General features: G+C 50.2%; 2 protein-coding genes across 6 annotated transcripts; both read right to left on the bottom strand.

The window, feature by feature from the left end:
• Nucleotides 1-27: 27 nt before the first annotated feature.
• Nucleotides 28-15,286, bottom strand: radil (Ras association and DIL domains). Of its 4 annotated transcripts, none has more exons than XM_029155626.3 (21): nucleotides 14,921-15,286; nucleotides 13,831-13,911; nucleotides 13,572-13,686; nucleotides 12,778-13,282; nucleotides 11,010-11,117; nucleotides 10,492-10,607; nucleotides 10,229-10,411; nucleotides 9,498-10,155; nucleotides 9,090-9,220; nucleotides 8,346-8,383; nucleotides 8,109-8,260; nucleotides 7,841-7,953; nucleotides 7,549-7,665; nucleotides 7,094-7,217; nucleotides 4,641-4,813; nucleotides 4,407-4,557; nucleotides 3,689-3,924; nucleotides 2,897-3,218; nucleotides 1,990-2,129; nucleotides 1,726-1,865; nucleotides 28-1,504 (listed from the first exon to the last, which is right to left on the bottom strand). In XM_029155626.3, exons 3-21 carry the CDS (start codon nucleotides 13,653-13,655, stop codon nucleotides 1,405-1,407), a joined length of 3,591 nt encoding a protein of 1,196 aa, XP_029011459.1. In that variant the 5' UTR covers nucleotides 13,656-13,686; nucleotides 13,831-13,911; nucleotides 14,921-15,286; the 3' UTR covers nucleotides 28-1,404. The 4 variants fall into 4 exon arrangements, with proteins under 4 accessions (XP_029011459.1, XP_029011476.1, XP_029011468.1 ...); XM_029155643.3 differs by having other exon boundaries at nucleotides 1,990-2,042; XM_029155635.3 differs by lacking the exon at nucleotides 14,921-15,286 and adding an exon at nucleotides 14,411-14,772.
• A 566-nt stretch (nucleotides 15,287-15,852) lies between these two features.
• Nucleotides 15,853-23,074, bottom strand: LOC114858482 (monocyte to macrophage differentiation factor 2-like). 2 transcript variants are annotated; one of them, XM_055508827.1, is made up of 8 exons: nucleotides 20,301-23,074; nucleotides 19,832-19,894; nucleotides 19,563-19,644; nucleotides 19,260-19,420; nucleotides 19,101-19,175; nucleotides 18,930-19,031; nucleotides 18,780-18,849; nucleotides 15,853-18,703 (listed from the first exon to the last, which is right to left on the bottom strand). In XM_055508827.1, the coding sequence occupies exons 2-8, from the start codon at nucleotides 19,870-19,872 to the stop codon at nucleotides 18,500-18,502; spliced, it is 735 nt and encodes a 244-aa protein (XP_055364802.1). In that variant the 5' UTR covers nucleotides 19,873-19,894; nucleotides 20,301-23,074; the 3' UTR covers nucleotides 15,853-18,499. The 2 variants fall into 2 exon arrangements, with proteins under 2 accessions (XP_055364802.1, XP_029011619.1); XM_029155786.3 differs by having other exon boundaries at nucleotides 22,174-23,074.
• Nucleotides 23,075-23,183: the final 109 nt, after the last annotated feature.

Genomic DNA, 23,183 nt, shown 5'->3' with positions numbered 1-23,183 from the left:
GCTGCCTCACGCTGGGTTTCCAAGTAGTAAAATGCAGCAGTCAAACTTTATTCTGAAGTATAATCATTTTAAACGTCTAATGACCAGAGAAGAACAGACATGCTGGAGATCAATGTCATACAATCCTCCAATCATACAAAAACTAAATATTACTGCAAAGTAGCGGACAGCGGCTTAATCTAAAGAACCAAGACAGACAGAAATTTACATTACAGAAATAATTTGGAAATTTAAACTCAGGTAAAAAAAAAGTGTCCGTATAATTACAGTGTTTTAATCTGATGTCTGGTAAATATGGCCACAGGTTCTTTCTCGGAGAGAGTCTCCGGATGTTGCGCTGTCTAGGTTTCTTTTTTCCCCTTTTCAGGAAGAGGTCACTGCTGGTTGTGCTGTAGTGATGACATTAGTGTCACAGAGCTGAGGTCCGAGAAGAAAGCAGCTGATGTAGAAGTGACTGACACTTTCTGCTGCAGTGAATTAGACACATTTATATTACATGCTGTCAAGCCATGTAAATAAACCAGATAGTTGAGAAAACCAGAGTATCCAGTTATACGGCTGAACATCTAGCTTGAATCTCATCAACCAGAAATCTTGGGGCAGATGAATTAAAATTGACCAAACTGCACCTGAAGTGCACAACAGGACAACTTGTGTGCACAGTGTTGTACAGTTTATCAGCAAACCACATGGGTGTAATAAATTAATGATTAGAAAAATTACACAACTATTTCTCTTCTGTCTGTTCTGCTTCACTAATTACCGATAAATATCTCAGAAAAAAGTGGCTAGTTCCCCAAATGTCCAAATGTTATGTAACCAAATATTAAATATTTACAAACATTTATTTACATCTCTTAAACAGATACATACAGCGTTATATTGTACATCATAAAATGTGGAGCAGAGAATGTTGTCTTGACGACCTTTACATGAAAAACTCCTTTTAGTCTTTTTAGTTTGTGTCCAACACTTTCAGTCCTTTTGTGAGCTACTCTTCCATGCTATTGAATGCCTGAATTACTAATACAAATTATTATCAAGTACAAGTGGGAAAAAAGTCCAAATGTACCAGACACATGCTGAGGCTCTGTGCTTTTGTACCACATCAGTCTGGCTGCTCAGAACTCGTCCCCCCAAACACTGATTAATTAGGTAACGTTCCTTGCAGCGTATTCCTTTGATGTCGTGGTTTGTTACAGACTCCGTGCCTCACATGGACACTGCAGGAGTCGGCGTGTGGGAAGCGGGTCTGGCCGTTCAGGAGACTCAATTCTCTAGTTTGACTGGCTTTGTGCTTTCCCACTTCCACGTTCATATTTCACGTACAAATGTGTTTTTGTGCACACACACCTCTTGTGTAGTTTGTATAATGGCGTGCATGTCTCTGGGAAATGGAAGTGGTCAGCAGGAGGAGGCACTGATCTTTTCCGACACCTCTGGGTCGGACTTGGCTACGAGGAAACGCAGTCGTCCTCCTCCCAGACGAATCAGATCCACCGCGCTGTGTGGAGGAAGTAAAGAAAACACAGAATCCGGTTACATGCAGCTCAGCAGAGACAGTAAGGATGTGGGAGCATCACTGTCTGGCGGACCAATCAATCAAAGTAATCAATTGGCTTAAGAGGATGTCAGTCGTGGGCGGGGCCAACGTTGTAATAGGGCTGCCATCAATGTCAGTGTCAATTACATTGGCCAACCCATTGTTTCAGACTACTAGCATACCTCTGGTAGTCTGCTCCAATCAGGCTGGTCCCGTTCACTGCCAGGATCCGATCCCCAATTCTCAACCTGCCATCTGATGCAGCCGGACCGTCGGGGATCAGAGTCCGGATGTAAATACCTGGAGCGTTGAGAGGAGTGTGCTACAGGAAGAAGTGTGGGCACGAGACTGTTAACGTGAAACCTTTTTGAGTTTAAAAGGATTCTTTGTCCAATATGCAGCTAAACTAAAAATCTTAGCATAAAAAAATACTTCTATCCACTCACCAGACCATCAATAAGTCCCATGCCAAGTCCGTAGGGCCCCTTGTCCAGTTCCACTACAAACACCACACACAAGTCATCAGGGAGGGGAGGGGCTCCAGGGGAGGACACAGGGAAAGGAAACTCACACCCACTAATACATCCTGCAGAAAACACGGACACCCAAATCCACAACACACACAGAGACACACACACACGCACAAAGGGGTCTATGGGGTTGGACCAACACCAACTGTGCAAAGAACACAAATACGCATGCAAAGGTCCATCTACGGAGCGAACGTGACACGTACAGTCCAAGAACCTGCAGGTGTCACACTCGCTACACTGAGCCGCTAAACAGAGATACTGCTGCCCTCAGAGTACCAGAGCTGACGGGAATGTACTGAATCTGCAAATGGATGTGAAATTCAAAGCGTTCATTTCCTTTCGCACCACTAGGGGGCAGAAAAGTACCGGAACAACCTAGCATCGATACTGGCCATGTTATGACCCAACATGTAATGCTTTTTGTATTTAAATGATTCAGAATTCAGTGTCTCTGCTCCTACAGTCTACCACAGTAGTAGTAGGCTGTAGATCTCCTCTTGTTACAGTCCAGTTCCCACAGTGAGCGCTGGTACTTGATCACAGCAGATTCTCTGAGTGGACGTGTGTGATTAATGAGAAACTCTCCAGTTCTGTGCATGAATCACTGCTGTGTGAAGCTAAAGTGCATGTTTGGGGAGGACAAAATGACAAGAACACAATGTAATATGAGATTTGCCAGCGTCGCCCTATGAAGCACCACTGTTCAGACCTTGCAGTGGTCCTAATCACATGATCTATACTTTGCAGTGTTCTTAATCCATTCAGGCTCGTGCTCTTGTCATTTTGTCCGCCTCCTTTCATGCACTCCAACCCGACCTACCTTCCAGTCCGTTGGCAATGAGCCCATTGGTCTTTTTACATTCAGCCACCGTTCTATTGGTGCATCCGTTGGTCTGGGGGTTCAGGCCGGGGACCGGACCCGGGCCCCCCCCCCCGTCCGGGTACAGGGGCGTGTTGGGAGGAGTCAGCAGACAGGACGGGTCGGGGTTCGCCGTGCGTGTGTGGTGCACGGTGCCGTTCCTTCTGAGGCTGTGCGTGTGCGACTGGCCTGCGGGTCGGTCCCGTCCCCTCTCCTCTGCTGCTTCTGTCGCCACGTCGTCCCCAGAGCGCGGACTGCTGTGGACTGGAGGCAGCAACTCCCTCTGCATGAAGGAGGTACAGAAACACAAAACTAATTTAATGGTGAGAAGAACAAACACTGATTTTGCCTTTTCCACAAGAGAAACATAATGTGCTTGTGCAGAAAAACAACATTTCAATTAGGCATAAGTAATGAATGAGTGTCTAATCATCTTAAAGGGCAATTTAGTTTTCCACATAATTCTAAATGTATCTTCCTGTGGGTATGTGAACATATGAGGGTGCAGTAACACTGAGGATTATAGTCTAGTCAGCCATTTCCACTAATTAGACAGCCTAAAGACTAATCAGATTAAGTGTGATTTAACCATGTCTAGGTTTCTGTGAGTGTGTGTGTGTTGCTTGGCTCAAGTAGAGGGTTTTTGTCTTTTATTTATGGGATTAAGTGGAACTCCTCAACAACCACAGCTGCTCGGGCACATGGCCTGGATTACAGCTAGGTGGCTGCACTGGACGGTGCGTGTCCCCCGACCTGAATGTCTGGCCAGTCCGCCGTGTTGGTTCCGTTGGAGTGCGTGTGCACGGTGGTGGACACGCCGGCGTTGCTGTGCGTTTGCGTCTTGGTGCGCAGCCCCCACAGGTAGTGGCGGACGTAGAGCAGCTGCCTGTAGATGCTGTCTTCCACACACTCGCTGTCCAGGTCCACTCTGAAGCCGGCGCTGGGCAGCACAATGGGAGGGTGGTTCTCGAAGCTCTCCAGGAGGTCCACTACACACGCACACACACACACACACACACACACACACACACTAGAAGTGTCAGGTCTGATCCAGGATCGGGCTGGAGTGATTCTTTCTGTTTTAAAGGTCCGTTTGCATCATTTGAAGCCTCCTGCAGCTGCTAGTTACACCAGCAACAGTCATTTCAAACAAGCATGTATCAAAGGTCACTCAGTCAGAAAACGGGACATGACAAATGACCAGAATCTGGAGAAAAACGTATGAATAATCAGTTCTCTCCATGTCCCATTTTCTTCCAACACGCCACCGTACGATGAAACTAGGACACCGTGCATGGGAGCAGACTTTCTCTCTGCTTATCATAAAGTGCAAACGTCCTTCAAACTAATGCAAATGACAGCGTCTGCACTGAAGCAGATGCTGGTAAATCAGCGGCAGTGTCCTTGTTGGTGTTTGTCGGTAATTTGTTTGCTCAGACTTTACCCATCACCTGAAAATAAAGCGACGCACCTGTTCTGTAGATGTAGGCCTCGTCCTCGCTGCTGGGCTGCCACACTGGGACGGGTCCGATCTCCGCAGTGAGCTGGTACTGGGTGAGAATCCTGTGCAGCTGGACTGGTTTGAGGGTCGGGTGCTCGCTGGACAGCGCTCGCCAACTCAGCTGCAGAAAGGAGGGGGATGGTTTTAACCCACAGCTCAGGTGAGCTCTTGCCTCCTTTAACTCGAAGGACCTTAAGGTGTCACCTGTGTGAGCTGCTGTGGGGGCGAGGCCAGTATGGACACGGTGCTGTTGAGTTTGGTGAAGAATTTGTCGGCCAGATGTCCCAGACCGGACCTGCTGGCCCACTCCATGACCATCCGTAAGCAGGCCTGAATCTGCAGCACCTTGGACCGCTGGAACCAGCCCCGAGATGGACCTGCGCACAAACACGCCTCAATCACTGGATTCCTCCCCAGAGGTGTGTGCAGGTCAGAGAAGGCAGCATCCGCGGGCTTCTCTTCACGTTTGTGTTTGCATGGTGCTGCAATAGAGCTATACATTTTTAATTAAGTTGATATTGAAGTCATTGAAACAATAGCAACAGCCACCCGCCGCCTGCTCCTCTGCAGAATACAAATCGACTGGTGCAGAGGGGCTCAGCTTTGTGTGTGACTGCACGGCAAACCAGCACTCGGCTGCATTCCTCACTCTGCCTAATCCGGGGTTTCACTGTATCAAGTCCAAGAAGTGAAAAGACAATTTCCGGTAAATTAGTCAGGCAGAAATCTACAATTTATTACACGTTGGCGTCCTGGAGTTCGTGGGTCTCACTGCAGCTTTTCAAAGCGAAATATACGTCCCTGCAGGGATGTGACGGGACTTTTAATACTTGTGCTTCAGTAAAGTGCCAAACAATCATTTTATCTTTCAACGCTACCCAACATTTTTAACACAATTTGAATGTTTATACTTTCTAGCTCCTTCTGAACTGCCAGAACAAAGGGTCAAACCCAAACGGAAGAATCTGGAAATACAAATTAATAAAATACAGTTAAAGGTGAGTCTGTGTTAACCAACCTACAGACTGTTCCCCCTGCAGCCAACCCTCAATTACTTTACTTTTTTACATTTGCTCCTCAAAGTATAGATAAATATATAATATTAAACTATTCTTGTTTCAAAATTAAAATTGCTTCCTCTGTTCCACTAGCGACTAAAAAACTAAATGTGTGGTGCTTACTTGACTATGTGATGCACCTCTAAATCCAGCTAACAGTCACAGACATAGAACAAAACTAAACAGCACCACAGAGAAATGGTAACAGGTAACAAAAACCAGTGACGGCCGTGCATTTCAGGTCTAGGCCTTCAGTGACATCCTCCCTCAATGGCTACACGTCATAATAGCATTAATATGACACTACATCATCTGAATATAAGCTAGATGAGCAACCGTGCCACGTAGGAATGAAAAGCGATTTAAAAAGATGAAGCAACAAAGTTTGAATAAAGCCCCCAAAAGTCGAAATGGCAGCTAACCAATCACAGGGCTCGTAGCATGCCACATAAGCGTAAGGCCTTCTAATTGGTCTGACCGTGTCCGTTCACTCATCAGCTGCTCCGTTGAGTCTGATTTAATAGAATCTGACAAGGCAAGACGCTGAAATTTGATTAAAAACTCTACCGTAATGTACAACATCAGCAGCACAACAAAGCGGCTGTAACATGACACGAAGAGAACAGACTATGGTGAAAAGCTTCATACAGGATCGACATAACAAGAGGCTTATTTCAGACAATAAACTGACAGCTTCATGTTCAGAGAGCTCACATAACCCCTGAAATATTCTGCCATATGCTCAGGATGGGCACACTGTAATAGGCTTATCTGTGTGTGAGGCAGCGTCGATGGCGAAGGTGTCATAATGCACAACATGCTCACACACACATTTACGGCAGGAGTGTGTGTGTGTGTGTGTGTGTGTGTGTGTGCAGAACGTGAGCATGCAAACGTCAGCGTTACCTGCCACTAACTCACTTCCCTGTTACCATGGACACCACCGGCGCAGAGATACCAATGAGCATGGGGAGGGTGGCGAGGGAGGGAAAGCCAGACAGAGAATGGGAGTGAGGGGAGGGAGGGGAGGCGGGGGACACAGCGCAGCCTCTGCATGAATATAAAGGTATTTCTCCTTCTCCACTTGCCAGACTTGTGATCTGTCCTGTCCCCACCGGCTAATGAAGACATATGGTGCGTGCATGGTTGTGTTTAAGTGTGTGTATGCAGCTGGATGCAAAGGAGAGCGTGGAGAGCCTGGTACTGACGGGGAGGCAGACGCATGCACGTCACCGCTGCTAAGGTAAAACACCATCAGCCAGGCCGTCTGAAAACTCCTGACCTTCACTCTGCCCTCTGTGTCCCTCTGCTCCCTCTCCTCCATCCAAGCCCACTCTTCCCCAACCTTTCCTTGTCTCCCTCCCTGATGGCCAGATGGAAGGTAAGAAGACGAGGAGGCGGAGGAGGAGGAGTGAGGAGGGGGTGCAGAATGCAGACAGGAGAAGGGCACTGAGGACAAATCTGGGTTAGTCTCTGTCAAAATGCTGACAAGGACGTAAGGACACACTCTCACCGAGATGCGTCTGCGCAACAACAGCAAGTGTAAAAACCCTGGGGGAGGCGTAAGGGGGGCGAGGGCGAGGATGCGGGGTCTCGTACCTTTGTCCAGCAGCTGGTTTAAGAGCGACACGTTGGAGAAGAAGAAGAGATAAGCGAACATCTGCGCCTGGATCTCCGGGTGAACCTGGCAGCCCTGCAAAAGCTCCTGGGAGCTCTGAAACACCTGCACACAAACATCATGTATGATGAATAATAGTTGATTCATTGTGTAACGATAATATTTGTATTTTATTCCCTAGAAAACAACATAATAGCTTGTTTTTGTCTTCAGTGCATATTTATGAACCTATTACATTAAGGTCCACCTCTTCATTATCGTTCATTCATTAGTTTCTGATTAGTGTCACGCTGATGTTTGACCTTCTTTGCTGTGGAAAATTAAGCATCCAGCATTTTAAGTCCAAACCACTGATGCATATAACTCGACTTCGGGACATTTGTGCTGATTTTGACGATTCTGACAGCTTTAGCGACAGACACGCACGTCAGCTCACCTGCAGCACCTTACGCACAGGCTCAGGAAATCCTACACCTCCTTTCCAGCAGGGCTCAGAGCTGTCGACCGGGAACGGATTACAGTCCAACAAAGCAGGTAACACCACATACAGAGCCTGGACACAGACACAAACAAAGACACGGGAACGGAGACAGACGTGATCGACGGTGCCTCCAGACCCTCACCTCATAATCCCTGTGACTGCGTGTGCCTTAATATTTATACGGCCTGACTCTAAGGGCGAGATAACGACATGTGGCCTCGAAAAGGAGACGGCGATGAAAGATTACCTTAGTGATATAGTAGACGCATTGCTGGAAAGTGTACATGATCACTTCTTCCAAGATAGTCATCGCCTCCTCATTGGCTGATATTGTCGCAGACAGCAGCGACTCCTTTGACCCTGGACGCAGATGACAGAGATGGAGTCAGACTTAATGGGAAAATAGTGAGGGACCTTATCAGTAGCTACTGCTAGTCAGCGTGAGTAATGACTCCTCAGACAAGTTGCTTCCACCGCTCATCCTCCACGCTGCGTGTGTGTGTGTGTGTGTATACCTTGCAGCGTCTCTATGCTGTGTGTGTACGCTGGTGCTCTCTGCTGTATGAAGTAGAGAATTTCAATGGAGTTGGACATCCAGAAGAAGATCGTCTGCAAGTCGGGGACCAAGTCTGAGATATTGAGCAGAGACAGAGAGGCCGGGTCCTGGCTGTATGGACACACACACACACACATACAGCACATACTCATATTTGGCACACACTTTCTACCACATGTTGAAATGTGATACTCACTGCTGAGCTTGCTTCTGAGCCAGCTCCTTTGTCTTGTCCTGCAACATGCACGAGCGCACGCACACACACACACACACACACACACACACACACACACACACACACACACACACACACACACACACACACACACACACACACACACACACACACACACACACACACACACACACACACAGCAATTAAGAAGTCATTACACTTTTAGACTGTGCGTAGGTGAACCTCACATTGTGATGTGATGTTATCTCTAACCTGCAAAAAGAAAGGAACAAACGCTGCTATCATAGTTGAGCTTTACAGTTATTCTTGTGCCTGAATATTATGGGATGCTGAATTTAAAAATAAAACTGCTTGTTGCAACAGCAGCCGACTGTAAGTAAAGACTTGAATCCTAACTGAGAATGCTAAACCATTTAAGGCTAAAAGCAAAAGCCAAATACTTAATACTACAGGTCAGAGGTCGACTTCACTGAACCTCACTCCTCATGTTAGTAGAGAAGTGTTTAGGTCCTCGTCCTTAAGGCACAAAATGCTGGTGTACGACATTCTAAATTTTCGTCCAGATCCCTAAACTCCATCTACTGTTTGTTGCTATGGCAACAGACCGTTCATTGTATACGTAGAGCTAAAAACTGTGCATGTGCCAGCGAGGTGAAACGTGACCCTGTGCATTCATCTGACCCGTCATGGCCGACCAGTTTCACCTCACGTGAGCTCATTTTAACCAGGCGGGAAGACACTGACCCACGCCACGCTCTGAATTCGCCGCACGATCTTGAGCAGCAGCTTCCCGAAGCTCCCAGGTGGGAAGGAGGAGGCAGAGTGCTGGATGCAGAGACACAGCAGGTAGGCTGGCGTCAGCTTGTGGTCGTCTCCTGAGAGAGAGAGAGAGAGAGAGAGAGAGAGCGAGAGAGAGAGAGAGAGAGCGACAGGTTCAGAGGGTCTGCAGGGTTCGCTAGCAGGTTCCAACATGCATGGAAATCAATAAGACGACACACAGCCCCTGCTGTGCATCAGCTGTTAGAGCGAGACCTGTAGATTATCTGCTGGATCAGAACCCCCACAAGGGGTCAGGAGATGATTAACAGCAGCTCAGTGTGCGGCTCAAACTTTAACCTCAGCGTGTTCTGATGACTGAAGCGGAACACGCACCTCCAGGTTCTATGAGCGACATGATCCGGTTCAGCAGCTGGTCCTCGTGCGCCTGCTCGAACTCCAGCTGCAGCCTCCTCTTCTGCCCCCCTCCTCCCGCCCCCCGTGGCCCCCCGCCCCCGTCCGGCCCGCGCCCCCGCGGCTTCACCAGGTGCGGCTTGAAGCCGCGCCTGGCGGCCGGGACGCTCGCCGCCTGCGCCGCCCTGTCCTTCAGCACCGAGCCGCACACCCTGCAGGTCTGCGCCCCCCCCTCCGCCTCCTCCGCCGACGCGCCCGCGTCGTACAGCTGCCCCAGCGTGCGCAGGCGGGCCAGCGTCTGCGCCGGCAGGGGCTTGGCGCCCGTGGGGTCCTTGTACAGGAAGATGTAGTGGGCGCCGAAGGACAGGAGGTCGCCGTGCCGCAGCGTGGTGGAGCGCTCGCAGCGGGAGAAGTTGACCAGGACGGTGGCGTGCAGCACGGGCTCCACCGCCACGCAGGAGCGCGCGCTCTCCGGATCCTCCGCCTTGCTGTTGCCGTGGCGACGGGGCGCGGGCACGCGGCGCAGCCGGCAGTGCAGGGGCAGGATGTCGGGGGAGAAGAGGCAGATGTTGGGCCGGGCCGACGGCGTCTCCTGACCCACCGTGTGCTGCTCCCTGTTGAGCAGGTACACCAGGCAGTCCTGCAACACACGACTCACGACGGTCACGGTCGGCGCCGCTCGTCTGGAACAGCGTGATGCCCGGCGTCCTCACCTGCTGATTGAATCCCTGCAGCAGCAACAGATGAGGCGACTGGTACAGCGAGTGCCTCACCCCTCCTCCTCCTCCCTGACTCCCCTCCTCTTTCCTCCGGCCGCTGGAGGCCTCGCGCTCTCGCGCCCTCACGGGTCCCGGCAGGGTGGAGTAATAACGCTTGGGCTCCTCTCCCACTCCCAACTGAAAACACATACGCGTTCAGGGTTTGAGCCACTGACGCCGATACATGACTGCGACTGGGCTTTTCCAGGAGGCCCCACCTGGTTGAGGCTGGTCTCACTGAGGCTGCGGCAGAAGGACGAGTTGCTGGACCGGGGCAGGGTCAGCGTCCCCTTCGCCCTGTTCCTCTGGAGCTTACGGGCCTGGGCGTTGATGTCTGCAGGGAGGCAGAGAGGACGAGCAGGGCGGGCGAGAGACAGAGAGAGAGAGAGAGAGAGAGAGAGAGAGGCAGGAGGGAGTCATGAAAACGAAAGGGACAATAAAGTGTCTGATTGTGACATGCAGTTCTGGGAGATCTGGGTAAAATTGTCTGTCCTAATGTGTGAGCTGAGTGGAAACTGAGTGAGGCCAGTCAGATGTAAATGGCGCTGGATGGAGCAGCACATGTCTGACAACAGTGAACCTGATGAAATGTCACCTCAGCAGTTCCTCACGATGTACGCACACACACACACACACACACACGCGCTCTGAATCGCTTGCAATGGGGTGACAACGCAGGTAGAGGTGGTCTTCATGGCAATGACGGGCAGCCGCCCTACCTGAGGCCAGTCCCCACCTTTAGAGCTGCACTGTACCACGCGGCCGCACCGCAGGGGGGAGCTCCTGTGCTTGCCGAGCCCAGACCAACCCATGAGAGCCGCCAGGAATTGGGGGGTCTTGGGCCCTACAGCAGGGTGGGAGGGGTTAGGACGGGTGGGGTGGAGGCTGAGACAACACCCCCCCCCCCACCAAAATGCTAAGCACAGCACGGACCGACACATACACACACACACGCACACACACACACACACACACAAGGAAACACGCATGTACCGTGGATGCAGCACATGCGTGAGCTGCAGGATTTTCCAGGTTTGTATCACATCATATTACAAACTAGAACATCTGGCTGGAATGTGTTCATGCACTTAACAAAATTCCTACAGAACCTTTCAAGTCCAATCTTGTTTAACGTGTGTGCGAGGATACGAGACAGTCACACGTGCAAACGTGGACACAACGAGGAGGGAAGAAGATGACAAGTTAGAGAAAGGAGACTTCAGGGAGTGAGAGCAGAGGGTTAGTGGTCAAAACGTACGTCAGAAAAAGCAGTTCCATCATTCTTTGCTGAGTTTATACTGCAGCTCTAAGGAGCATCAGATCCTCATGTTCTGCTCGCTTTGTGTAGATTAAAATTTAAACAACAACTTTCTTATTTATGTTGCAAAGGCTCAGTCAGGAGCCTCGTGTGCAAAAGGGTTTTATTTATCACACGCTCTGCTCTTAAGCTCAGTAAAGAATGTTTCATAGAATGAATGAGGCTGGCAGTAATCTCAGTTTCTACAGTTAGAGCTGGAAAACAATCAATAATTTTTATTGATTGAGGCAAATCTGTAAAAATCCACCTGTTACACGCAAACGACACACACACACACACACACACACACACACACACACACACACACACACACACGTGCGAAAAAAATACGAGACTTTAAATAAAAAATCATAAATTAGCAAATATATTCTGTGTTCTACGAATAAAATAAGTTGACAATGTAATAAAAACACATCCTGTATGTTGACCTTCAACATTATTATTTATATGATATGAACTATTATTGCAGCCTTTTCCTTTCTGTGCCTCGTGCTCTTACACGCTGGTACAACTGCACATTCAACAATGACAACAGGACGGGATCGATGACGTGCTGAGTGTTGGCATGGCAACCGGGAAACTCTGGCACGCTCCTTGAGAAGCGTCGGCGCTGCTGCAACGCTCCGACTGCGAGCCGAAGTCACGGCCCCGACGCGGAGACGAGGAGCTCCATCACAATAAGCTAACTGCTAATGGAGCGAGTGGCTCCTGAGATGGATGGGTTTCACTGCACTGATCTCTGGGCTTCTGGAGTGGAGATCGGTTGAAGGTGCGAGTCGAGAGTGCACTGACTCATTCATAAAAACAGAGCACAGAGGATTCAGCTTTCACTCAATCCATCGACCAGCTGTCCAAGCGTTTCTACTGCTCCGAGGCCGTTCCTTCAAGATCTCAGTTACAGTACGAGAAAAAAAATGTCTCCACCTTGGAACAAAACCTTCTCTGCAGAATGACTATTCCTGTTCTGCATATCTGCACACGCTCACACACGCAGATGCACGACGGCACACATGTGCGCACACGCACGCGCACACACACACACGCACACACACGCGCGCGCACACACACACGCACACACGCACACACACACACACGCACACACGCGCTGCGGAGAAGCTAACGAGCTGTGCTTTTCTGCTGACTTTGACGTGTTAACAAAGGGCTCGGAGCAGCTGTGCTTCCTCACCGGCAGTGATGGTGTCCTTCTCCTTGGCGTTGAGCTCCTCCACCTCCGCCCTCCGGCGCAGCTCAAACCTGCGAGCGTGGCCCTCTCTGGGCTTCCACAGCTCCTGGAGCAGCAGCGGCTTCTCGTTGTCGCCCAGCGCCCGCAGGCACTCGGTCCTCCACCCCCCGCCCCCGACCGGGCCCCCCCCCTCCAGGCGCCCGATCACGTCGCACAGCACGTAGCAGTGGGCGGCGTCCTTGTTGAGCGAGTAGCGCTCCAGCGCCTCCTTCACCAGCTCCTGGGCGCTGGAGCGCGGCGTGGCCAGGACGCTCTTGTAGTTGGCGCCGGCGCAGATCTCGTCCCCGAAGATCTTGAGCACGCCGGGGGCCGAGCTCTGCGTGGAGAGCTCGGCGGGGTCGTCGGCCGGGTGCTCCGGGGCCTCGGTGGCGGCGCGGCGGTCCCCGCGGGTGTTGGTCCCGGTCTCGGCCGCCACGCGGTCCCTGTAGCTCAGAGTGCGGTACAGGACCTGGTGAGCAGACACACATGCTGAAGGTCCTCACATCACACACCACCCGTTGCTTCATTCATTAGTTTTACTAGCCATTGTTGTCTATTGAATTTGAATGGATCTAACGGATCAGCATCACTTGGAAGTGGATCCAAAAGGGAAGAAAGTGGCTGTAACGGAGCCGACTCCTCATCGGGACCAGTGAGATTCATCCTCTGGTGGTTGTAAATGCTCACGCACACGGTATCAGAGTGTGGACGGCCGCAGCGCTTGCTGTGACTGAGCGGCGCTGCGTGCGGACGCGTACCTGGGTGAAGGTCCTGCTCTGCCGCTTCAGGCGGCTCTTGGACGGCAGGGACATACTGGCCCCGGAGGAGGAGCCGTAGAACATGATGCCGCTGCTCGGTCCACAACCTCCACGACTGGTGAAGAGAACAAAGCCTTTACGCAAACACAAAGCGAGCCCACACACACACAAATGGACAACGAGTGGAGGTCTGGAACACGAAGGAGATCCGCTCTGAATCCATCGATGCACATATTAATAATATAAACCATCAGCGTACCTTGATGCGGTTTATTTTGTCTCCTCTGGTTAGAGTTGAAGGTCAGATGTTTTGCATTTAATGTTGCTGTCACCTTTCACACTGAAGGAGCAAAAGACAGAACAATGGCGTTGGTTCAGAGGCAGTGGAGGTTGTAAGTAGAATGTGATTTCAAAATCAACTGGTAGCTTTATGAATTTCATAATAAAGCCATGTCCTCAATGTTGGTCAGAATACAGTTGTTTGTGTGGGTGAGCTCTCAGCGCAGGTGACCCCATCTGAGCGTTTCAGTGCAGGGCAGCAGGTGACGCCACCACCTCCTGCAACGTGTCCCCGTCTAGTTCCTTTCAGCAAATATCTGGCGGGCGGCCCAAAAGTCGCTGCTGTAGCTGACTCTGCAAGCTCTCGTGGGATAACGTGACTATTTAAATGCCCGCTAATCCACAGTAATCTGGCTACTTGGCTGCAGTTAAGTCAATCCTGGGACCGACAAACCCCCAACAGCGCGTGGAGACGCACAAATAAAGCGAGTGTGCGGGCTGCGTTTTGCACCGCGAGGCTGCGTTGCGTTCACGGACAGCGTCTCCAACTTGTCCCGCACCTTTCAACTCGCCGCCCGTCCTTGTCTGGACACGAAGGTCACAACTCAGCCCCGCGTGCGAAAAACACGGCGCACGCACAACCGGGCGGCGGAGCCCGCGTCCGCCACGAGGCGTCCTCCAGGTTCGTGTCACGTCCGTCTGTTTGCGGCGTCGGGCTCCGCGGTCGCCAGTAGCAACCGGCGTAGCAACAAAAGGCAGGAGAAGATCCTCCGAAATTAATCCGCTGACGAGTCGCCAGGCGCGGCTCGGCCCGAGGCGGCCGCGCGTGCGTCTAATCAGCGGAGCCGCGCTCGTCACAAGCGAGCAATTATTAATGAGCCTAAACATTGTTTTGACACCCCGAGAACACTTAATTAAATATAGATGCTTTCATTATGGCGGAGCTAAAGGCTGCGACACGTCTGCGTGCGCGTAAAGCAGCTCCACAAAAAGTTGACACGCAATTCCAGCGGTGACGAGCCCAGTCCCGCGAGGAGCGCTCTCCTGCGTGGCGGTGCGTTAATACTCACGCTGCCTGCAGTGCGTGGCTCCATGGTGCCGGGGAATCCTCCTCCGCTCCGCTCTCATCCGCTCCCCGCTGCAGCGAGCGGCGGGGGAAAAACAGCCGGCTGCACTGCTTCCGAGCGACACGCAGCCGTGCGCGGCCCCCGTCCAACATCCCCGGAACAGCCCGACAACTTGGACGCCAGCCAGCCGCTCACCGCTGCTGCGTCCGTGCGCGCATCTCCGCCGAGTGTCCGGCAATGCCCACAGCCTCCGGCAACCGCATTCCCACGTCCACAGCGGTCCGCTGCCGAGGCGCGACGGAAACAGCCGAGCTCCGCGCGACGCTTCACCTCGGCGCACCTGCTCCGAGGCGCGAGCGTGCACGCGCGCGCGCGCGCGAGGCGGAGGACTCCGCCTGGTGGACGCGGGCGAGCGAGCGCAGCGCGGAGGGGATCCTCCGCCTGGCCAATATTAGAGAGCCCCCCCCAGAATATACGTTCATAATCCTGGGCAGGAACGTAAACTCACGGTGTAAGATTTAGTTCAGCAGAGGTTTTTTGTTCATCTTTCTGTTGTGCCCAAGATAAATGACCACGACGCATCAGATAGGACAATATGTTGAAAATATCTAACTGTTTTGATGCAATTTGATAATAAATATAAAGAAAATATGTAATATGTGTCTTCTTGTTTTTCTACAAAAACAATATGTTTATTCCAGATCACAGAGCATGTTTAAGTGAATGTTGGTCATTTTTAGCTCATACCTTTGATCTTTTTGTAATTTTATCTGATATAATTTTTATTTTCCTCTGCGCGCTGCATGGATGTGCACCGACAATATTATATCTTTACATTTGACTATATTGTTGCAGCTGTCCTTTCAGGAGCTTCTGTAGACAAAGAAGCAGGTTCTCTCGGGAGGCGAAACATCATAAAATGTTGAGTCAAGGAATAAACTGCATGAAAAAGCTTTTTTATTACAAGAGAGATAGAAAAGATAAAAGCGTTGTCGCCATCATAAAGGCTTATCACAGCACAGAAGCACCACAGAGACACAGAGAAAGGTAGAGAAAGATAGGATAATATAATCAATGTAATCAAAACACTAGCAGCACTGAGAACAGAGTCAGTGGCTCCACAATCACAGAGCGTCTATGAATGATGTACAGAGGGTCCATGAAGGCATCACGGAGAGTTTATAATATCACAGAGCTCTATATAAAGTGGCCGTAAGTCTGAATGAGCCACGTATCATAATAAAGACAAGACAGAATCGTCCAACGCGTCATCTCAGAGCGGCCAAACGTGTCTATGGAGGATTCTCAGTAGGCGCCCGCGGGTTCATGTAAACACTGCACCGTGTGGCAAACGGGACTCCCAGTCAGCTCATGTTACATTAACGCTTCCTGCTGAGAGGAGAAAAAGGCAACGGACGATAAACCCTGGGTTCACATCCTGCAAAAATAATGAATGACAGGACGACTAGCGGCCGTTTCCATCAGGATGATGCTGCATTTATGCACTGGTTGCCAGATTGTAAATGTGATTGAGGATTAAATACTGACTATTAGAGGTAAAGTATATTAGACTGTGTTGACTGGGCAGACTGGTTGTGTATGGTTTCACCTTTCTCCACAGTGGATTTTGCAGCTTTTATCCCCTTCTCCTGTTTGGTCGCCTTATAGTAGTTCAGTAAAGTAAAGTTGGCAGAAGATTTGGAGAAGGGCTGCTCTACTGAGAGATAAACACCCGTAGCCAGCAATAAATGAAGCCCCGCGAAGCGATTTCATCGCGTCACTGCTTCAGACTTCACCTAAACAAGTGGGGCATCGACTTGAATGTGCCGTCACATGCTTTTAAGCCTAAATGACCCAAATCCTGAGAGACAGACAGCAGCGAGACGTACAAATACCTGCCAGTGTAACCTATCAGTCAAGCGGCCGTCGGACGATACGGGCCTGAACCCTATTCACCACACACACACACACGCGCACACACACACACACACACACACACACACACACACACACACACACACACACACACACACACACTGAGGACACACATGCTGTGGTTATGTGAATATGGTGTAAATTCATCTACGTGTAAACACTCGGCCGATTAGCGGCTTTGGATTCGTGGGAGCCAGTTAGACCGGGACACACACACACACACACACACACACACACACACACACACACACACACACACACACACACACACACACACACACACACACACACACACACACACCTGAGATGCCTTAATATCGGGCCAGATTGTTCAACAATGCTATAGCTTCAGTTTCCCTTCAAGTGTGAGATGCGCGTGGTTGGGTCGGGTTTTGGTCGGGCTGTGCTATCGGTTGTGGCAGTAAGTCAGTACTGGCAGTGCTGGATCTGACAGAGGGTTCCCCTCATCAGACGGGTCCCGCTCATTTAGGATGGGCTAACGAAGATACTCAACCCACAATATATGTACATTAAAAAAATATAGATGAAATTAATAAATACTGCAAGTCATAAATACAGGCCGTTGTTTCACTTCTAAACCTAGTCAACAACAGTGAACTATCGGAATTCAACCAACATGTTTGATAATCGAGTTGTCCACTAACGATGGAAGCACACAGGTAAAAACCAATGTCTGTGTTCAACAGAAAATGAATCTACAGTCATGCTCGACTTGGAAATCACAGTAAATCACCGACTAAAGCAACCACTGCTAAACCGTAGCACGAGTAATATCAAGAAGAGTAATGTTACTATCTAGAGCTGTGGACTTAAGTAGTAAATTACTGATAATAAAACAAAATGAAAGCAAACACTCTTTGGAGAATGGCAGTAATACTTAAAATAATGACCTATAATATAAACGTCAGCTCGTCGTAAACGTTGTGAAGCTGAAGCCGTTCAAACCCTGATGACTGGAATGGAACCAAACACTGTCGCTTGGATTTGAGATCGACTGAGGACGTAAAACAACAAAAAGCTGTGTTTCTATTCATGAGCTGTCCAGATTTGTCGCCAGCAGCTGCTTCGCTTGCTCCTGCGGTCTGCTGCACGCGGGTCCAGTGTCCTCATCCACTCATAAGTCAGGAAGCCGTGGCCACGTCTGTGGGAACGATAGACTGGCTGCATCTCTGTAAACACGGCTCTGGCTGTGCAGCCGCCACAAACTAAGAGGCAGAAGCCGTGGATGTAGAGGCCGATGTGCTCACTCAGGTCCCCTGCGCCGTTCACTGTACACGTGAAGCATCGTAGCGTGGTATTTTACCCCGGGTGCGGTCTCACAGGCTAATTGGCCTTTACAGTGCAGCTGCATATAGGATTCAGGACCAAAAGGTTCAGTCGCAAAAATACTTATAAAGGTGAGACTTTCCTAAAACACCTCATGACGTTTTGGTTAAAACCAACCGGTGGAGGCAGATGACCTCCCACCCTGAGCCTGAGGCTGCTGCTGCTGCTGTCTGATGGCTCTGAGTGACTTTATGAGTGGATGAGGACCAGCGTCAGTCTTACTCTGTTAATCTGCCCGTTCACGGCCCCTGAATCTGAACACAGCCCGCGTCTCCTCTCCCTCGAGGTTCAGCGCCGCTGTCATCTGGACGTCTGGACCTGGCCGGACGGCTGCGCGTACAGGTACTTCCAGATGGCGTAGTAGTGTATCGCCGCCCCCGTGGCCACGAACATGTGCCAGATGGCGTGGGCGAAGGGCACGATGCCGTCGCTTTTGAAGAAGACCATGCCCAGGCAGTAGAAGGCTCCACCCACCAGCAGCTCGTACAGCCCCGACTGCTCCGGCTGAGAAGAGGGAGGGGCTTCAGCCGCATTTAGGCTCGCGTTAAACCCACACAGGCTGCAGGGGAGCAGAACTCACCATTGAGAGGATGACGAGGGCAGGAAAGACTCCCATCACCGTGTAGCAGATCAACTCCATGATCTTATACCTGACACAGCAATAAGGAAGTCAGTAAGTCAGCAGGTAGAGCTTGTGACGGAGCCTGGAGCCGCAAACCTAAGAGCTGACCTCTCGTGGAAGAAGAAGACGTAGGTGGTACCGAAGGACGCCATGACCCACACCAGCCAGCGCATGTGGCACGCCCACGGGCCCAGCTCACGCAGGTTCAGCCTGGTGGAGATGGACAGTAAGTACACACGCTGCCTGCACGCACACGCGAAGAACGGGTGAGCGGTTTACCACGGCGAGTAGGAGGCGGCGATGAAGAAGTAGATGACCATCCGGTCGCACATGTGGAAGCAGTGCTCCACAGAGCTGGGACAGAGAGACACACGGGTGATGGAAAGCACCTGCTGGGGAGCAACGCGCTGGGTTCTGCTGCCGTGTGGGTGTAAGTACCGTAAGTGGCTCTTCTTCCAGGCTACAGTGTGGAACAGGGTGGAGATGATGAAGAGGGAGCTGAGCCCGGCGCCGTACACCCAGGCCGACAGCCGCTCCCATTGGTCCTCGGACTGGAAGTGCAGCAGCGAGCTGCCCAGCAGACTGGGAATTATCCATAGCTACAGGAAACCAGTGGGGGCGAGAGAGGGTCGAAGCTGAGCAGGGTTCTGTGTGTGTGTGTGTGTGTGTGTGTGTGTGTGTGTGTGTGTGTGTGTGTGTGTGTGTGTGTGTGTGTGTGTTTGTGCGTGTGCGTGCATTCACCGCATGCGTGGCACAGTTGGCAGCATGCTCATAATCTGTGGGCTGGTATCGCTTGTTGGGAGGAACGCGGTTGTTCATAAACCTAGAAATAAATCAGTCACAAAACAAAAATAAGTTCACATGATCAACAGAATCAATAGCTTCTGTAAAGCTGAAACTATTGGACTAGTGACAAAATGAGTTACAGTAAGTTAATTTAAATACTTTCTGATTTTCTTATTTAAGGATGTTGCTCAGACAAAACAAACATTCAAGGAAGAGTTCCAAACCTTTGGGCTTTGGAAGTTTCAAGGAAATGAAGCTTAGTCATGAAAATATTGGGCCACTTTGTTCTGTGTGAAAAGAAAATAAATCAATTTTGTTACTGTTTAAAATTAAAATGATCTTAATAAAAGCATCTGTTGAAACTATTATGATGAACTCATCTCTTATATTTTGCTTCTATTTAATGTCCTGAAAACACATTCCACAATTCAAACGTTTGTATCCGTGTGTGTGTGTGTGTGTGTGTGGTGTCCCGTAAAATTCCACCCCGCCCTCCATTTTTTGATCACTAAGCAACGCCAGAGCATGCTTCAACGTGTTGCCATGACTACCGTTGCCAAGCAACACTGGGTAACCACCGACCAACTGAACCCGAGGTCTGTCCCGATCGCCTCGTTCATAAAACCGCCCACGTGCACGGATGCATCTGCGAATTCCAGTAGAAACGTAAAAGCCAGAAGTAAAAAAACGCACGTGGAGCCCAAACAAACACGGGGCAGCTCTACGCGGCTGATGTCACCGTCGTCATGGTAACCGCCGTGCAGGGATTGTCCTTTTTTGGCTGTTCCCGCACCAGAAAGCGACGCGTTTCGTTCATGGTTCCTCCCGTCTTCCTGCGACTGCTTCTGCGTCTCCGTCCTCGTCCCCGTGATTGAATTAACATGCAGGAAGGCAGACAGACAGCGGCACGTGAGCCGAGGAACCACATCCCCTCCCTGTGTTCAGGCTGCATCTCGCAGGGCTGCATTTCATAAGAGACCTAGATCCAGTGATGTGTCGCTCTTTTTGTCGCGCTCACACACACAGTTCCAAGATTAGTGGAGAGAAAGAGGTTCCCATCAGAGGGAATGCTGATGAAATATTCATTCTTTCACATTTGAATCCGAAGAACAGCCAGTCCTCCACACGTCCCAGTCCCCAGAGCTAGAAACACCTGAAAGCTCGTAGACTGCCTTAAATGGTGAATGTCATTTGAGTGAGTGTGAAACACGCTGAACATCACGCTTCCCTCCTACACGTCGACGCTTTTAAACCATCTTCAGCTCAAAATCGCAGAAAGGGACAAATAAAAGTCAGTGTGACAGATAATGATTTAGTGGAAGTGATCCTCATTCCGTCCGTCTTCAAGCCCCTTTTCTTCCAGCCGCTGTTTGTAGACACACACATTGTTGTGGCCATTAACACTAAGTGACCCGGCTCAGGATCGTGCGGCTCTGTCCCAAATGAACAGCTTCCCGGTCCTTCTGCAGCACTGGCCTGGCGCCGTCTGAGTGACTCCCTCGTAGCTGCGCGAGGCAGCGCCAGGCCCGGCGGGCCTGCTCGGGTCAGCAATGACTTCATCAAGCTGCCTGATAATTACCGGGCCAGAGGCCAGGCACAGAGACACTGAGTGGCCAGAGAGGAGCAGCTGGAAGCGTCATCGCTGCTCTCACACACAATCAGGCTGCAGCGGATGATACAGCTTTGAAATAATAACATTTATAATTATTTGAATTCATTATTATATATAATCTTTTTTTCATTATTATATAAGTATTGTTTTTCTCTGGTCAAGTGATGACAATTTGAGGCTGACACCTTCATTTATTTTATAAATTAACAGATACATTATTAGTTAGTTGTAGCGCTAATTAAGTGAACGTTGTTCTTATTCAAACACCGCATCGCACCTTGTTGACCTGTTTGTTCTTAAAGCCTTTTGTTGAGTTCAGCATCAGTCTATGGAGCACCATAACTCTGCGGACAGACTTTCCACACACGCAGAGGGTTTTCCACAACCGATTTCCATATGTTATGTATTAGCCGCAGGCCGCTTTGAAGGTTGAAAAGGTCTAATGCAGCGTGGAGTCCAGTGGAAATACCACCAAGAGCTTGAGGTGTTTCTCAGGCTACAATATAAAAACAATTCATCTCCAGCTCATCAAACACAAGGATTTGCTGCTGTCCTCTCGCTTTGTGGAGTTGTTGTGAATCTGACAGAGCTCGGACACAACCAGCTGTAGTCGCCATCTAACGAAGTTGCAGTGCAGCTCTAGTGTCCATCAGTCAAGGAGGCTGAGCACAGGCAGGATGTGTGTTTGTTTGTGTTGTGTTGTGTGAGTCACAGACACATAAAGAGGAGGCAGCGAGATGATGACGAGGAGGGAAGTGTGTCCTACTCTTCAAAACGCTTCTGGAGCAAAATAATGGACTACTAGCATCACTGAGTGTCACATGTTGAAATAGAAATGTGGACCTTTTTAAAAACCTCAGCATCCTCCTCTGTCTCAGCATCACTAAAACCCAGCGTTATTATTCCTGAATCACATCACCGGGGGAGACATCCGTATGAAGCGGCTTCACCTACCTTACTAGATTCATTTACAAGGAAATAAGCAACAGTTGACAGCAAGCGGACGGACGGGCTCGAGCCTCGATCCCCTCTCAGCCGGTTCTACGGGTCCAACGCAACGAGACGCAACGCCGCTTCAACGGGAACGCGTCGACGTCTTTATGCTCATCTCAAGCAGCGCCGGGAGACGGACGCATCCCGATCCAGCTGCCTCCAGAGGATCCGGTCCGGAAGGGTGGGCGTCGGGAAGGGTCTCTGTGGACGCAGCTCAGTCGGTGATGGCGGTGGTCTCGCTCTCTCTCTCTCTCTCTCTCTCTCTCTCTCTCTCTCTCTCTCTCGCTCGCTCGTTGGTTCACTTCATCACGACTCGCCGGGCAGCGCTGGTTTTCATCACTGAAGGATGCCGCCTCATTTTCTGAGGCTCTGATTCATGACGGGGGTGGGTGGAGGGGGGGTCGTGCCGGTCTGCGCCTGCACGTGCAGCTCCCGGCTCCGCCTCTAGGTGGCGGTGTAGTCCCAGAGTTGGAGTCTGGTCGACGATACTCACTGTATTAAGACCACCTCTAATCCAAACCAACAAAAATTTATTTTACTTTTACAATACATGTTGTAAGAAAAGTGACATTTCTACTATACGTTTATATTTAAGGACTTTTATTCTAATGTTATTATGCATTAATATAATGTTTGTGGGGGCAAAGCATTAGAACAAGTCTTATCATAATCAGTTCTGTACGAGCTCTGTAACACACACATAGTAGAATTATCACCTTGTTGACAGCTTCAGTGTAAAACATGAGAAATAATAACTTCTGCTTTGGGCTGAGTTAGACTGTACAGGTGTTCCTAATAAAGAGGCCAATGACTGAATGATGATAGTGGTGTATGTGTGTGTCAAACTCAATGGAAGGGCCAGATGTTCCTGCTCACACAGGAGGAGCTGAACTGCTGACACTGTGATCAGTGAGACAAACACTCTGTTGTACTAATGGATAGTTGCAGAACATTTCTTGGTTCGAGCTGCT

Source organism: Betta splendens, chromosome 1, assembly GCF_900634795.4.
Source record: "Betta splendens chromosome 1, fBetSpl5.4, whole genome shotgun sequence".
Lineage (NCBI taxonomy): Eukaryota > Metazoa > Chordata > Actinopteri > Anabantiformes > Osphronemidae > Betta > Betta splendens.
The sequence above is the reverse complement of the archived record's forward strand: the minus strand, read 5'-3'. Positions and strand labels throughout refer to the sequence as shown.

Excerpts from the sequence above, each read along its gene's own strand:
- LOC114858482 (XM_029155786.3), bottom strand. Across the intron at positions 19,421-19,562 it reads CCAACTGTGCCACGCATGCG|CTATGGATAATTCCCAGTCT; the intron begins GTGAATGCACGC and ends GGTTTCCTGTAG. Across the intron at positions 19,032-19,100 it reads GCCGCCTCCTACTCGCCGTG|GCTGAACCTGCGTGAGCTGG; the intron begins GTAAACCGCTCA and ends CATCTCCACCAG.
- radil (XM_029155626.3), bottom strand. The coding sequence starts at position 13,655 with ATGTTCTACGGCTCCTCCTCCGGGGCCAGTATGTCCCTGCCGTCCAAG. Across the intron at positions 4,814-7,093 it reads AAACCAGCTGCTGGACAAAG|GTCCATCTCGGGGCTGGTTC; the intron begins GTACGAGACCCC and ends GTTTGTGCGCAG. Across the intron at positions 2,130-2,896 it reads CATTGCCAACGGACTGGAAG|GATGTATTAGTGGGTGTGAG; the intron begins GTAGGTCGGGTT and ends TGTTTTCTGCAG.